General features: G+C 36.7%; 1 protein-coding gene across 32 annotated transcripts in view; it reads right to left on the bottom strand.

Annotated features, from left to right (window-relative positions):
* The window catches only part of LOC127630422 (adhesion G protein-coupled receptor F5), a 53,978-nt gene that overhangs the window by 12,933 nt on the left and 25,305 nt on the right, over positions 1-15,740 (bottom strand). For 13 of the 32 annotated variants that reach the window (XM_052107898.1, XM_052107902.1, XM_052107908.1 and 10 more), the window contains 6 exons: positions 15,332-15,418; positions 14,715-14,819; positions 13,031-13,117; positions 12,442-12,537; positions 8,147-8,227; positions 352-546 (listed from right to left, as the gene is read on the bottom strand). In XM_052107898.1, coding sequence (XP_051963858.1) covers positions 352-546; positions 8,147-8,227; positions 12,442-12,537; positions 13,031-13,117; positions 14,715-14,819; positions 15,332-15,418 — 651 coding nt within the window. The remainder of the gene's footprint in view (positions 1-351; positions 547-8,146; positions 8,228-12,441; positions 12,538-13,030; positions 13,118-14,714; positions 14,820-15,331; positions 15,419-15,740) is intronic. The other 19 variants (XM_052107910.1, XM_052107917.1, XM_052107923.1 and 16 more) reach the window with 5 other exon arrangements.

Genomic DNA, 15,740 nt, shown 5'->3' with positions numbered 1-15,740 from the left:
ATATTCTTGAAGAGTGTGATAAGCTGATTTCAAGGCAAAGGGTGGGTATGTTAAAGAAATTAACTCTACTTATTCTAAAATGTGTAAAATAGTAATACCAAAGAATAAATAGGTGTGTCCAATCTTTAGCTTTGTCTGTTTTACATAATTGAACACTCACAAGATCTAGAAATCAAATAATTCCACATTTAGCTTTATGTCAGCTTGAATATTTATCCCAACTACCTCCTAAGTATGCATTATAAATGTGCTGTAAAATAATATTCAATATGGAATAAATGTCTTTGTCTGCAGATTTTATTTAGAAGCCAGGATTTATAAATTTTTTTAAATGCTGTTGTCAATACTTGCCAAGTTTAGATGTTGATGGTGGTTTTGTTGCAGTTGGTGGTGGTTTTATTGGTGGTTTTGTTGTAGTTGGTGGTGGTTTTATTGTTGGTTTTTCTGTTGTTGCTGCTGGTGGTGGTTTTGTTTTTGGTTTTTCTGTTGTTGCTGCTGATGTTGGCTTTGTAATAGGTGTTGGATGTTTTATTGTGGAAGTTTGACCTAAGGACAGATTTTGTTGTTCACTTAAAACACAAATGTACAGTATATGAAATGTCTACAAACACAAAGATCTAAAAAACACATTTTAAAAAATACACTTTTCCAAACTTGCAAGCTATTGGTGGTGTACATCTTTTTATAGATTTGAATTAATTAAATATTGTTATCTGTACTTACCAGTATTTGGTGAAGTTGTTGTTTGCTTTGTCATTGATGCTGTTGTTAGTATTGTTGTTGGTTTTGTTGTTGTTGGCACTGTTTTTGTTTGGACATTGAGTGTGTTTTCCAGTTTCCAGTTAGTTTTAGAGTTATATTTGGTATTTAATAACAACATTTACAACGTAAAAGTGAATACTACGTAATACTAATGGCATGGACTTAATGTGTAAATATGCTGTGGAACCGCTAACATTGTTATTGTTATTACTATTGTGTTTTCTAGTAATGTGTAATAATTTAACATGTAACGTTCCTAAAATGAGGCATGTTAAAGTATTAGCCTGATGATTAAGGACGTTTGCGGCAAAGACAAAAAATGCAGCCTCAAGCTGTGGACACCCAGACCTTAAAGTCCTGCTAAAGCACCTGTACTTCACTGTCCTTGCAGATATTTTGGTAAGAAGGAAAGCATCTGCTAAATGACCAGGATATTTTAGTTTAATTTACATGGATTTTAAGTAGTCTACAGTATATTAAAAAGGAATATATATTTAGCTCTTTGAGTATGAGAAAAACACATTTCAAATCAAATGTATTATTAAAGTCACTCACTAGCTGTTGTTTTTATTGCTGGTTTTGATGAGGCAACCATGGTTGTTGATGTTGGAGTACTTGTGGCAGTTGATGCTGATAAGATAAAGTTTGTAACATTTTTCTCCATGAGGTCCACTTGTATTTGTGACAAGGACAATTAGAAGTCCAGACAGAACTAGTTTACTCTGAGGAGGTTTATATTTCAAAATTCACATTTTACAGGTGTACTTTGTGATTTTAATTCCATCTGAAAGAAATATGTCTGTATAATTTACAGAGCAAATGGCCTACTGCTTTTAGGCTAAATTAAATACCTATTACGCAATTGTCTTGGTACAAAAACAGTTGGTGGTTCAGCTACTGTTGGGATTAAAGGATCTTCAGAGAAAGCACTTTAACACACACATCTGTTGGAGAACAAGGCTTATGCATTCATGTTAACACATAATTGCAATTCTTATAGGTTTTTGAAAAGTGTGCATGTGGGTATGTGCTCAAGTGCATCGGGGGAACCCCGGAGTCTGATGTAGAGGGAAACCCCACTTTTGCAAGTATGCATCTGTTGCATTACACAGTACATGCCGCTTTTGTGTCTTCAGCAGCTTTCTTGCATTAAAGGTTTTCTGATTTAAATGAGCTATTATAATTGTATTTCCATTTGATCTCCACAGAAGCTATTACTCCTCCCATTGCCTAACATCATTAATGACAGCTCTATATTGTTGAACGAACGTGGTTCAAACGATGGATGTGCATCATAGTTACTACGGTTTCAAGAAACAGTCATGACAAGCTAGTTCATTTCTCAAACGATGCATCTTGTCACGATGATATTGTGGTTAATTAGTGAGTTACATCGTTGTTAGTCTCATCCTCAGACGACATGCCCACGGACCACCCACAGTCCATGCTCTAAAATCTGATCCCATGTTTACATTTACATTTATGCATTTGTCAGGCACTTTTATCCAAAGCGACTTACAGTGCACTTATTGCAGGGACAATCCCCCCAATAATTGTCTTTATTTTAAAACTAGGGACAAACACTTCTATTCCAACATTCTGATTGACTGGTTCTTTTGAACCATCTGTAAATGTCTGCTGGAATGAATAAAATCTCTCATTCAAGAATGTACTCATTAGATTTTCATTATTACTCCTTCCATACTGTCCCTAGCCTCTAGCAAACTCAGATGTACAACATCTGAAGTCTCCCAATGTGGAGTATTTGACAGGCACAGCAGGACAAAAAAAACTAACAAATAAAACAGATTATCAAATCCATAATACTTGACCCATTGCTCACATTTCCACAAAAATAAATTGCCTCCATCACAATAATATTCCCAACATTCCTCCAATTCTACAGGTACAACGTTTATCAATCACACCTTAAAGATTCACCCAATCAGTCACTGCCATTTTCTCCCTTTTCAAATCCCTACTGAAATCCAATGGCATCTCTCCCATAACTACCCCAATGGCATCTACAGGTCAAAGATTCAAAAGCTATACTCCCATAATACATACTAGAACAAATTAAAGTTTGATAGATATTTAAATGTGAGTGTCGACTAGCATCCCAATAAAAGCTGGTCACAGCACAGATGCAATTGATTATTGTTTAGACTTTCAATTTTAGTATTATGCCTTTTCCAGTTCAGCCTCTCCTCAAACCATAAACCAAGATATTTAAACTCTGATACTCTTTCCATCAGCTGATCATATACATTAAAGGTTATATGATCCTTAAGTTATGCCTTTCCTAGTGAAGATCATACAATTTGTCTAAACCCCAATCCAAGGACCATTTTTCAACTGAAGCAGAGTCTGATTGCCATAATGCAATCAGAATCTTTTTTCCATAATGCTCTATTATCTCCATAGAGAGCCAAACCCATATTTGAATTTACCTTATCAAAGACACCATTGACCATACAATTAAAACGATCTGGACTTATCACACTGGCCTGCAGATTCCCATTAACAGTTTCATACGGAGTTGATAGTTCTCCAATTCTTACCTGAAAGGTGCACTCAAATAAGAAATCTAATTCCCAATTAAAAGAAATTACCCTTTATACAGAGTTTCTTCAATTTAATCAAAAGTTCCTCCCTCCATAAAGTATCAAATGCTTTTTCAAAATCAAAGAAGACTGCAACGAAATACTCTTTCATTACAAAATTATTTTTTACTATATTTTCGAACATAAAGCATCCATTGTAGACCCCCCTTTTTTACATAACCATGTTTACTGTACACAAATTACCGCTGGGGAATTCTCCATGCCCAATTTAAATTTATTAAATTACTGCCCATTTGCAACCAAACCAGTGAAGTAATAGGAAGACATCATTTCTGATGTTTAGTACTGATCCTCCTTCAGTCCAATCCTCCTTTAGATTTTATAAATGTGTGAACATGTTACACTTATACTCCAGTTTAAAAATGTATTTGCACATCCAACAACAGATTGTCAGATTTCGCCATTTACCACTGCACCTATAAAAGCCACAAAGTTGAATTTCTTAATTGTGAGAATGTCTCCTGTATCTATTCTTGAAGGACCTGCTCGACTCCCTGACCTATCTTTAAAGACAAATTCCATTTTAACCATTAGACCAGATTTACCAGTTTGGTTCCTTCCTCCTTCCGTCTCTGATGCACATTTAACTCTATGAGCAGCTTCAGCATACATGTAGGTTATACTCTGGATTGTCTTTACTTTTTGGATTTGATGAGCTTGCTGTTGTCTTGGACATATGTTGGACATATGTTGCGCTATGCCCTCCACCACAGTTACAGTATATGTATTTAATTCACACTTCACAAGTTGCATATTCATATTTTCCTCTGCATTTTGCACAACCCATTTCGTACAGTACAGTACTACACACATCGTTAGTACTCGGAGCTGATCAGGTAGGTTGAGAAAATGTCTCAGCTATCATTTTTGAATTAAATGAAATATGTTCCATTGGGACTTGAACTTGAATTTGAACATGTTTACTTGAAATTGAATTTGTCAAGTTTTGAACTTGACAAGTACATGAAACTTGAAATTAAAATGTATGTGGCACGAGTTCAGATCATTAAATTCAAATTCAATTTTTTAATACACTGATTCAGGGTTTATATTCGGATTCGGGTAAATCGAGCCTGTATGTAATCAAACTCCTTCTTGACCAATCACAACGTAGCTCACAGTTCACATTTGGAAGAATAAAGGTCCGAAATGAAATAGTGCCAATGTGGGATCATGGCTGAACGAGAGCACCACCTCTCTCTAGCGTAAATTACTTCTTCTGCCCTGATGCAAACTCCAAATAATTAGTGTGATTGGTAAACAGGCTTTGTTTTAGCTAAACCACTAAGGTAAGCTTCTAAACCACTTGTACCTTTATTAGAAACTGACACATAAAAGCCTGATTTACAACTCATACATTCTGTTTCCCACGGATTTCGACCTGGATGAAAGCATGTACAATTTTTGTGCAAATATTCTGTAAATTTGCACTTTCGTTTGGGCATTGTTTACACTCAGCTGTCATTTGCTGGCTGCTACTGTCAAGGAACTGTTTGATGCCGAACACTCGCCGGAGAGATTGACTGGCTGGAATTTGGCCAATAGTTGCTGCAAGCCTCTTATAATCGACCAATTGGTGTGCCAGAATGCGGAACTTACAAATAGGGGTTAAAGCGATGCAAATATTCGCGCGCACACAATGTATTAGACCAGATGCACATCATCTAAAGCCGATTCCAGACTCCCGGACATTGTCGTAAATTTAGAAATCCCGGCCAGATGCTTTTTTAAGGTCAGAAAAAGAGTACATGTCCGGGAAAAAGAGGATGGTCACCCTATCTGATAAATATTTATTTAATGCACCAAACAGCCTGTTTAACAATCACACTAATTACCTCTGGAGTTTGCTTTAGGACAGAACAATTAACTTGCGTTAGAAAGAGGTGGTGGCTCTCGTTCAGCCGTGATTCCATGTTGGCACTATTTCATGACCCTTCTTCTAAATGTGAACTGTGAGCTATGTTGTGATTGGTCAAGCTGGAGTTTGATTACATACAGGTCTGATTGCTCTTCGTCAGATTTACCCGAATCTGAATATAAAACCTGAATCAAAATTCAAACTGAATTTAACGATCTGAATTCCTGCCACATTTGAATTTCAAGTTTGATGTCATTTAAGTTCAAAACTACAAATTCAATTTCAAGTAAACATGTTCAAATTGAATTCCTAAAATTCAAGTTCAAAGTTTGATGCAATTCAAGTTCAAGTAAATATGTTCAAATTGAAGAGCCAAGGATGCCGACTGGTAGAGGGCATGTGTGTGATAGAGGAGGGGAACAAAAACGATCACCTGTCGCTTGTACAGGTGAAACTCGAAAAATTAGAATATCGTGCAAAAGTTCATTAATTTCAGTAATTCAACTTAAAAGGTGAAACTAATATATTATATAGACTCATTACAAGCAAAGTAAGATATTTCAAGCCTTTATTTGATATAATTTTGATGATTATGGCTTACAGCTTATGAAAACCCCAAATTCAGAATCTCAGAAAATTTGAATATTACATGAAATCAATAAAAAAAAGGATTTTAAATACAGAAATGTCGGCCCTCTGAAAAGTATAATCATGCATATGTACTCAGTACTTGGTTTGGGCACCTTTTGCATTAATTACTGCCTCGATGCGGTGTGGCATGGATGCTATCAGCCTGTGGCACTGCTGAGGTGTTATGGAAGACCAAGATGCTTCAATAGCGGCCTTCAGCTCTTCTGCATTGTTTGGTCTCATGTCTCTCATCTTTCTCTTGGCAATGCCCCATAGATTCTCTATGGGGTTCAGGTCAGGCGAGTTTGCTGGCCAATCAAGCACAGTAATACCACGGTCATTGAACCAAGTTTTGGTACTTTTGGCAGTGTGGGCAGGTGCCAAGTCCTGCTGGAAAATTAAGTCAGCATCTCCATAAAGCTTGTCTGCTGAAGGAAGCATGAAGTGCTCTAAAATGTCCCGGTAGACGGCTGCGTTGACTCTGGACTTAATAAAGCACAGTGGACCAACACCAGCCGATGACATGGCTCCCCAAACCAACACAGACTGTGGAAACTTCACACTGGACTTCAAGCATCTTGGATTGTGTGCCTCTCCATTCTTCCTCCAGACTCTGGGACCTTGGTTTCCAAATGAGATGCAAAATTTCCTCTCATCAGAAAAGAGGACTTTGGACCACTGAGCAACAGACCAGTTCTTTTTTTCTTTAGCCCAGGTAAGACGTTTGACATTTGAAGCCCATGTCCAGGACCCGTCTGTGTGTGGTGGCTCTTGATGCAGTAACTCCAGCCTCAGTCCACTCCTTGTGAAGCTCCCCACACATTTGAATGGCCTTTTCCTGACAATCCTCTCCAGGCTACGGTCATCCCTGCTGCTTGTGCACCTTTTTCTTCCACACTTTTCCCTTCCACTTAGCTTTCTATTAATGTGCTTTGATACAGCACTTTGAGAACATCCAACTTCTTTTGCAATTACCTTTTGAGGCTTTCCCTCCTTGTGGAGGGTGTCAATGATGGTTTTCTGCACAACTGTCAGGTCAGCAGTCTTCCCCATGATTGTGAATTCAACTGAACCAGACTGAGAGACCATTTAAAGGCTCAGGAACCCTTTGCAGGTGTTTAGCTGATTAGAGTGTGACACTTTGAGCCTACAATACTGAACCTTTTCACAATATTCAAATTTTCTGAGATTCTGAATTTGGGGTTTTCATAAGCTGTAAGCCATAATCATCAAAATTATATCAAATAAAGGCTTGAAATATCTTACTTTGCTTGTAATGAGTCTATATAATATATTAGTTTCACCTTTTAAGTTGAATTACTGAAATTAATGAACTTTTGCACGATATTCTAATTTTTCGAGTTTCACCTGTAACTGCTCTGGTGAAATGCCGAATTAATGCTCTCCTCTTGCTTCTCTTTGAGAAACCTGTCTCTGTCCCGTGTCCCCACATGTACACGATGGAGAAGCGGTTAATCACACCACCACCGAGATGTGAGCCATTGTACTCGCACCCAGGATTTGAAAGCACGCATCGCAGCCGATGGCCCAAGATTTCAGACCAGAATAAGCATAAATAAAATGATAAACATCTCTCAGAAGGCTAACGATGCATTTACTGTTCGCTTACTCATAACTGTAAGTCCATTTTTTTTATTTATACCACCTCAGCTGCAAGTTTATAGTTAATCCCTTACTGATATTTCAATCAGAGAATAATTAATGGAGCAATGGGATTCAAATAAATCGAGATTTACTGTGAAATTTAAATCAGCATCAAAACGATGGTTTAAATGTAACCCTGATTATTTTTAAACAAAGTTTAGAATTATCAGATGAACCTTGATTTAATTTAAATTACAAAATAATCCTTGTAGGTGCAACCCTGCCATAGGCTTCTAACACAAAGCTAACAAACTCCATTACATGTGGGGGAAACCAGCATCAGGTGTTAACAGTAATGCATACTGTGTGCTAAATGGGATCTAGAGAAAATTAAGTTGGTTTAACATGGCAAGTCTTAGCAATCATAATATCTAAATACACCATGTTCTGTATACAGTTTAAACATGCTTATTTTAAATCAGAACTCATATACTCTCTTTATGTTCCATACTGTTGTAGCACCCATACTTATTATTAATTGTATTAACACTCGTTATTGTTATTTGTTCCAGATAAGATTACGTTTCTTAATATCATACCTAAATTTGAACATAAAATGAAAACACAGAATTATTTCACACATCAAAGTTTTTCTATGGTCACTTACTTTGTGGAATAGATGTTGGAGTAGCACTTGTCTTTATAATCTCAGTTGAGTTTGTGAACAGGGTTGTAAGGATGGTAACATCTGTGAAAAGCAAGGACCTTTATTAATAACATTGGATTTCCTGATAATAAAGATTGGTTCTTAAATCTTTGTCTAGCAACACAACTTGATGGACTGTGGTATAACAAGCATATCTCAGTGTGTTTTATCAAGTTTTGGCATGTTCTGTGACAAACCTATATCATAACATATAATAACACCTGACTCTTTTACATCAAGACTCTCTTGTCTCATCACTTACGCAGAGTTTCTGCTGTTGGAGCAGGGGTGGATACTGGGTAGTCATATCTGTAAAAGGGATTTTGTTGATCTTGTCACATGGATAGTTTAGTTCCTACAGATGTGGCCTTTAAAATTTTGCATGCATCAAACAGCTTCACACAACCCATTATGTGTTCTCAAGCAGGATAGGTCTGGTGGGCCACTTGGAATTTAAACATATTTGTTATGCGTCTCACAATATCCACCAGGTGGTGCATGGAAGGTTTAAAAGATCAAATGAACAAGCTGGTAGTACTAACTACAGTAATACAGTAACTTTATATTAAGTAAAGCTAAAATATAGAGTACATATTGTGGAAATAAACAACAAAAACTTCCAATAAGCAGTTTCTAGACTAGTGTGTCGCTGGTTCTAAACATGTGTTTTTAATCTTTACATTTTAGAGCCTCATCAATGTATAGGACTCAAGTACCCCTTCATTGACACAAAACCAAAGATGTTTCCTAAAGGCTAAATATAATTTAATGTTACCAATAAATGATAAGTTGCCAGTTATGATGTCAATTCATCAACAAAAATAAAGACAAAACCGGGCCACATAAGCCATGAAACTCGCAATAACAGCAGATTAATGCTGCATACACCTTGGTACAAATTATTTTATCATTAATATTTCATAATTTTGGTAATTTTAGTAGACAGTATATATATATATATATATATATATATATATATATATATATATATATAAATACATACACACACACACAGTTGAAGAAATTTACATACACTTAGGTTGAAGTCATTAAAGAATTTTTTAACCACTTCACAGATTTCATATTAGCAAACTATAGTTTTGACAAGTCGCTTAGGATATACATTTTGTGCATGACACAAGTAATTTTCCCAAAAATTGTTTACAGACAGATTCTTTCCACATTTAATTAACTATATCACGGTTCCAGTGGGTCAGAAGTTTATATTAGGAGTTAACTGTGCCTTTAAGCAGCTTGGAAAATTCCTGAAAATTATATCAAGCATTTAGGCAATTAGCAAATAAGCATCTGATAGGCTAATTGGCTGAATTGAAGGTGTACCTGTGGATGTAAATTTATTTTAAGGCCTACTCAGTGCTTGACATCATGGGAAAATCAAACAAAATCAGCCAAGACCTCAGAAAAAAAATTGTGGACCTCAATGATGAAGTCTAGTTCATCATTGGAAGCAATTTTCAAAAACCTGAAGGTACCACGTTCATCTGTTCAAACGATAGTACACAAGTATAAACACCATGGGACCACGTAGCCATCATACCTCTCAGGAAGGAGAAGCATTCTGTCTCCTAGAGATAAATGTAGTTTGGTGCGAAAAGTGCAAATCAATCCCAGAACATCAGCAAAGGGTCTTGTGAAAATGCTGGAGGAAACAGGTAGACAAGTATCTATATCCACAGTAAAACGAGTCCTATATTGACATAACCTGAAAGGCTGCTCAGCGAGGAAGAAGCCACTGCTCCAAAAGCCAGATTACAGTTTGCAAGTGCACATTGGAGAAATGTCCTCTGGTCTAATGAAACAAAAATGTAACTGTTTGGCCATAATGACCATTGTTATGTTTGGAGGAAAAAGGGTGAGGCTTGAAAGCCGAAGAACACCATCCCAACCATGAAGCATGGGGGTGGCAGCATCATGTTGTGGGGGTGTTTTGCTGCAGGAGGAAATGCTGCACTTCACCAGTCACAAAATAGATGGCATCATGAGGAAGGAAAATTATGTGGATATATTAAAGCAACATCTCAAGACATCAGCCAGGAAGTTAAACCTTGGTCACAAATGGGTCTTTCAAATGGACAATGACCCCAAGAATACCTCCAAATTTGTGGCAAAATGGCTTAAGGCAATAAAGTCAAGGTATTGGAGTGGCCATCACAAAGCCCTGACCTCAATCCAATAGAAAATTTGTGGGCAGGACTGAAAAAGCGTGTGCGAGCAAAGAGAATAAAATAAAGTCAGGGAATGTTTTCTAAAATTAACTGTCAGGAATTGTGAAAAACTAAGTTTAAATGTATTTGGCTAAGGTCAGGGCTGGGCTGGGAAGAGAAATCGACCCAGGATTTTACATAGCATCTGGCCTGTTCTGCATAACGCGGCGGCTCAATTTAGCTTATCGTGGCCCATTTGGCCTGTTTCGCGGCCAACCCATCGACCCGCTCGGTTCTCCCGATAACCAGTTCACCCCAGATCGGCCCCAAAGTGCCGGTAAGCCATATTACCAGTCCAGCCCTGGCTAAGGTGTATGTAATCTTCTGACTTCAACTGTATAGCTCTGTAAAAAATTAAGAGACCACTGCAAAATTGTCACTTTCTCTGGATTTACTATTTAAAGGTATGTGATTGAGTAAAACGAACATTTTTGTTTTATTCTATACAGTATATATATATATATATATATATATATATAGAGAGAGAGGCTTACATGTTTTTTGTTTAAATGCATTATTTGTATTATTTACAAGTATTTAGATTACATTATTATGTAGAACGGTACTGCCTCTTTAAGACTACCAGCTGTTCAGCATTTGTTTTGCTGGATGAGCACTTTAACAAGAGTGAAGTCACACAGCTTCTTTATTAGAATTACATGTTTCGTTTTTGTTGTTTTAATCAACAGCTGACAGTAGAGAAAGGAAATATTATCAAGCACATCTGGATTGCATGGATCTCGTCTTTGGACACACATTGAATGGAACAAGTCAAACCAAAGTTTTCCTCTCAACATGCAGTGAAAGTATCTAAGTGCTTAAAGTTGCATATTAAAATACCTATCTTGGTATTTTAAGAATAGATTTCAAAATCACGATTAATCGGTAAATTTATATTTTTACCCAGCCTTAATCGATATTATTTTTATTTTAAGTCATACATTTACATTTATTCATTTAGCAGACACTTTTATCCAAAGCGACTTACAAATGAGGAGAACAACAGAAGCGATTTATCCAAAAGGAGACAGTAGGACAATTGTAGCAGTAGCAGCAATGTGCTGTAATACAGGTTTCAAAATTGCTTAGAGAAGTACATGTAATACACATAAGGTGAGAGACAGAAGAAGAATGGAATTTCTTATTTATTTATTTTTTAATCAGAGAGTGCAATATAATGGTAGTGTCAAGTGCTCACGAAAGAGCTGTGTCTTTAGGTGTTATTTTGAAAGAGAGTAGAGAAACAGCTGCTCTGTTAGAGTTTGGTTGGCTGTTCCACCAGCGGGGCACAGTTGAAGTGAGAGTTCGGGAAAGTGATTTAGTGTTTCTATGAGAAGGCACCATGAAGCGCCTTTCAATTGCAAAACAAAAGCTTCTGGAGGGTGCATAGACCTGAAGTAGTGAGTGAAGATAAGGGGATGCGGAGCCAGTGGTTATTCTGTAAGCAAGCAACAATGCCTTTAACTTAACACGTGCAACCATTGGCAACCAGTGCAGTTTGATGAAGAGAGTCGTGACGTGCGCTCTCTTGGGCTCATTGAAGCACAATCGTTTCGCCGTGTTCTGGATCAATTGCAGAGGTTTTATTGTACATGCATGAAGAACCACCAGAAGACCGTTGCAGTAGTTCAGTCTGGATAAAACAAGAGCATGGACAAGGAGTTGCGTAGCATACTAAGAGAGGAAGGGTCTGATCTTCCTAATGTTGTACAAAGCAAATCTGCATGATCGGGCAGTCCTTTCAATGTGGTCCGAGAAGTTCAACTGACCGTTGAACACAACATCAAGATTTCTGTCTGTCCTGTAATCATCGATTAGTCTAGTTCAGTGGTGAAACCGTGATTAACCACTGGGCTTGCTGGAACCATGAAAAGCTCCATTTTATCAGGGTAAATATTCAAAGGGATTATTTCCATTTTGCAAAAAACATATTAAAAGTGTATTATCAAGTCTTACTGTGGTTTCTAAAGTAAATTCAGACCAGCCTGTCACAAAAAATCTCTCCCATGAAGGGTTTATCTGATAACTTACTTGATGTCTCTGCTGTTGGAGTAGATGTTGAGACACTTGTCATAGTTGTTACTCCCTTAGTTGTGTTTGGGACCAGGGTTGAAATGGTGGGAAAGTCTATTGAAAGATAGGACTTTGATTAATATACTGAAGTTACAGTACATAATTTTTAAATGCAACTATTTTCAATGTTAAAGCTGGTTTATTCTGGTCTGTGTAGCAACACTATTCAATAGTGGTAAAATAATTGGATGAGAGTGTATTATCAAGTTTACTGTGGTATCCAAAGTAAACTGAGAACAGATCTGATACAGAAAACCTCTCTCCCATGAAATGTTTATATGATAATTAACTTTGTGTTTGTGAGGTTGAAGTAGATTTTAAGGCACTTGATATTGTCATTACTCCCTCAGTTGTGTTTGGGACCAGAGTTTAAAAGGTGGTAAAGCCTATTTACACATTTCTTTCACCTCCATGTAATGTAGCAACATCATTTAATAGTAGTAGAGCAAACAGAATAAAGTGTCCCATCAAGTTTAACTATAGTATCCAAAGTAACCGGAGACCTGACACAGAAAATCTCTATGAAGAGTTTTCTACAATCACTTACTTGGTATTTCTGTTGAAGAAGATACTGAAGGAAATGCCACTGTCATTATTATCTCAGTTGTGTTTGGGGTTGCAGGAGTGGTTATATCTGTGAAAGCAAGGGTTTTGGTGAACTGACAAATTGAAGCCTGATGGTCAAGCATCAAATCTTGTAACATAAAGCTAGCTAGTTCTATCCCAAGCTAACTGTAAAAAGTGGTAACCTGCAATTGTTACCTTAAAAATGAATTTCTGACCTAAGTAACCTAACCCTTAACAATGACTTTTGTTGATGAACCTAATGCAGTTTGATTCAGGCATATTAAATCATATTTTTGACTTGAATCAACAGTTAATTCAGATGTGACCACATGAAGCACATTTTTTTAGACAAACTTTTTTATTATTGTATGTAGAGCAGAACACAATCTGGAGTTTCTTAGCTCTATGAAGTTACTGAACTCTAACTCCATTTGGGTGAATATTGTCTGCTAAATGGCAAATACCGAATATCAAGTATGGCCACCTTCTTGCGATTTATGTTACTGGAGTAGATTTTGGAACACTTTTCACAGTAGTTATTTCTGCAGTTGTGCTTTGGATTAGGGTTGAAACGGTTGTAAAGTCAATTAAAAGTAATGACCTAGATTAATATTATTAGATTATTATATTCTTTTCATTTGTAACCTTTTTCGTCCTGGTAACTGTTGATGTTTCAACCTCTGTGTTGCAACATGACTCAATCATGATTGTACAACCAACTGATCTAAGACAGAGTGAATTTGTTTTGCTGTGATATGAATCACAACATACTATAACATAAACTCCAGGGGCTCCATTTACATGAGCGAGTTAGGCACAGTGCTGTGTGCAATGACCATGTGTTTTATCCAATGTTCAAAAGAGGGTTAATTCAAAGCACAATTTTGTGCCAGTATACAAAAATTGTTTACTACATACAAAACTATTATACACGTGGGTGACAGTGTTTGCTCTATTTGTGATTGCATGGGCGCAAACTGTGGGTGTATTGCATGTTAATAAAGTGGCGGAAAGTGCAATGAACTATTTTCCTGAGAAAAAGGTCATTGTGCTAAGACGTTTAAGAAATCAGTTCCTACATTTTCAGTTTGGGGATTCCACTAGCAGATGATATTAAAGAGGGATCAGTCACTTTTAAAACAGACAGACCGATAAAGAACATAAACCATGGTCTGGAGGCAGGAGGAAAAACAAACTTCCTTTCTAGTATTTCACAGTTAAACACCATTGCACTGGCACGATGGCAGACAAAATGGAAGACAGTTCACAGTAGGGATGTAGTAATTGCACAAAAGAATGTTAAGACACAAATGGTCTATATTTCTATTCTTCTAATGCATTACATACAGCCCATTTACACTACCAAATAGTTATGAAAGGACTTTCTTGATATATATCTACGTTGCTTGACAGGGAATGCAGTCTGATGCAGATGGTGAAAGAACCAGAGAAGAACCTCAGAATTAAATCGAACTTGACCCAGCCCATTAGCAATTTGTACGCACAATTTCACCAACCCACTTACGCATAGAATAAGCGCATGCTTGCGGAAAATATCAAAACTTCATGGCCATGCCCACTTAGAGGGAGTATACAAAATAAACTGTGACAAGACATGAAACAGAAAAGCTCTCTTCTATGAAGTGTTTTGTATGATAACGTACTTGATGTCTCTGCTGTTGAATTGAATGTTGAAGTACTCGTCATTGTCGTTATTCCATGAGTTGTGTTTGGGACCAGTGTTGAAAGGGTGGTAAAGCCTAAAGTTGCTTTTAAAGTTGGTAATGGTGAGAAAGTTGCATTTAAAATTACATTAATATTAATTGCAAATTTTCTCCAAGTAAAGGTTGGTATATTTACTTTCGTGTAGCAACACGACCCAACAATGTTTGTACAAAGAACGGTTGAAAATGTATTATCAAGTTTTACTGTGGTATCCAAAGAAAACTGAGAACAGATCTGATACAGAAAACCTCACTCCCATGAAATGTTTATATGATAATTAACTTTGTGTTTCTGAGGTTGAAGTAGATTTTAAGGCACTTGATATTGTCATTACTCCCTCAGTTGTGTTTGGGACCAGAGTTTAAAAGGTGGTAAAGCCTATTTAAAGCAATGACCTTCTTTCACATTTCTTTCACCTCCATGTAATGTAGCAACATCATTTAATAGTAGTAGAGCAAACAGAATAAAATGTCCCATCAAGTTTAACTATAGTATCCAAAGTAACCGGAGACCTGACACAGAAAATCTCTATGAAGAGTTTTCTACAATCACTTACTTGGTATTTCTGTTGAAGTAGATGCTGAAGGACTTGCCATTGTCGTTATTATCTCAGTTGTGTTTGGGGTTGCAGGAGTGGTTATATCTGTGAAAGCAAGGGTTTTGGTGAACTGACAAATTGAAGCCTGATGGTCAAGCATCAAAGCTTGTAACATAAAGCTAGCTAGTTCTATCCCAAGCTAACTGTAAAAAGTGGCAAACTGCAATTGTTACCTTAAAAATGAATTTCTGACAAAAGTATCCTAACCCTTAAAAATGACTTTTGTTGGTGAACATAATGCAGTTTGATTCAGGCATGTTAAATAATATTTTTGACTTGAATCAACAGTTAATTCAGATGTGACCAAATCAAGCAAATTTCTTTAGAAGAACTTGTTTATTATTGTATGTAGGGCAGAACACAATCT

The sequence above is a fragment of the Xyrauchen texanus genome, chromosome 37, assembly GCF_025860055.1.
Source record: "Xyrauchen texanus isolate HMW12.3.18 chromosome 37, RBS_HiC_50CHRs, whole genome shotgun sequence".
Lineage (NCBI taxonomy): Eukaryota > Metazoa > Chordata > Actinopteri > Cypriniformes > Catostomidae > Xyrauchen > Xyrauchen texanus.
The sequence above is the reverse complement of the archived record's forward strand: the minus strand, read 5'-3'. Positions and strand labels throughout refer to the sequence as shown.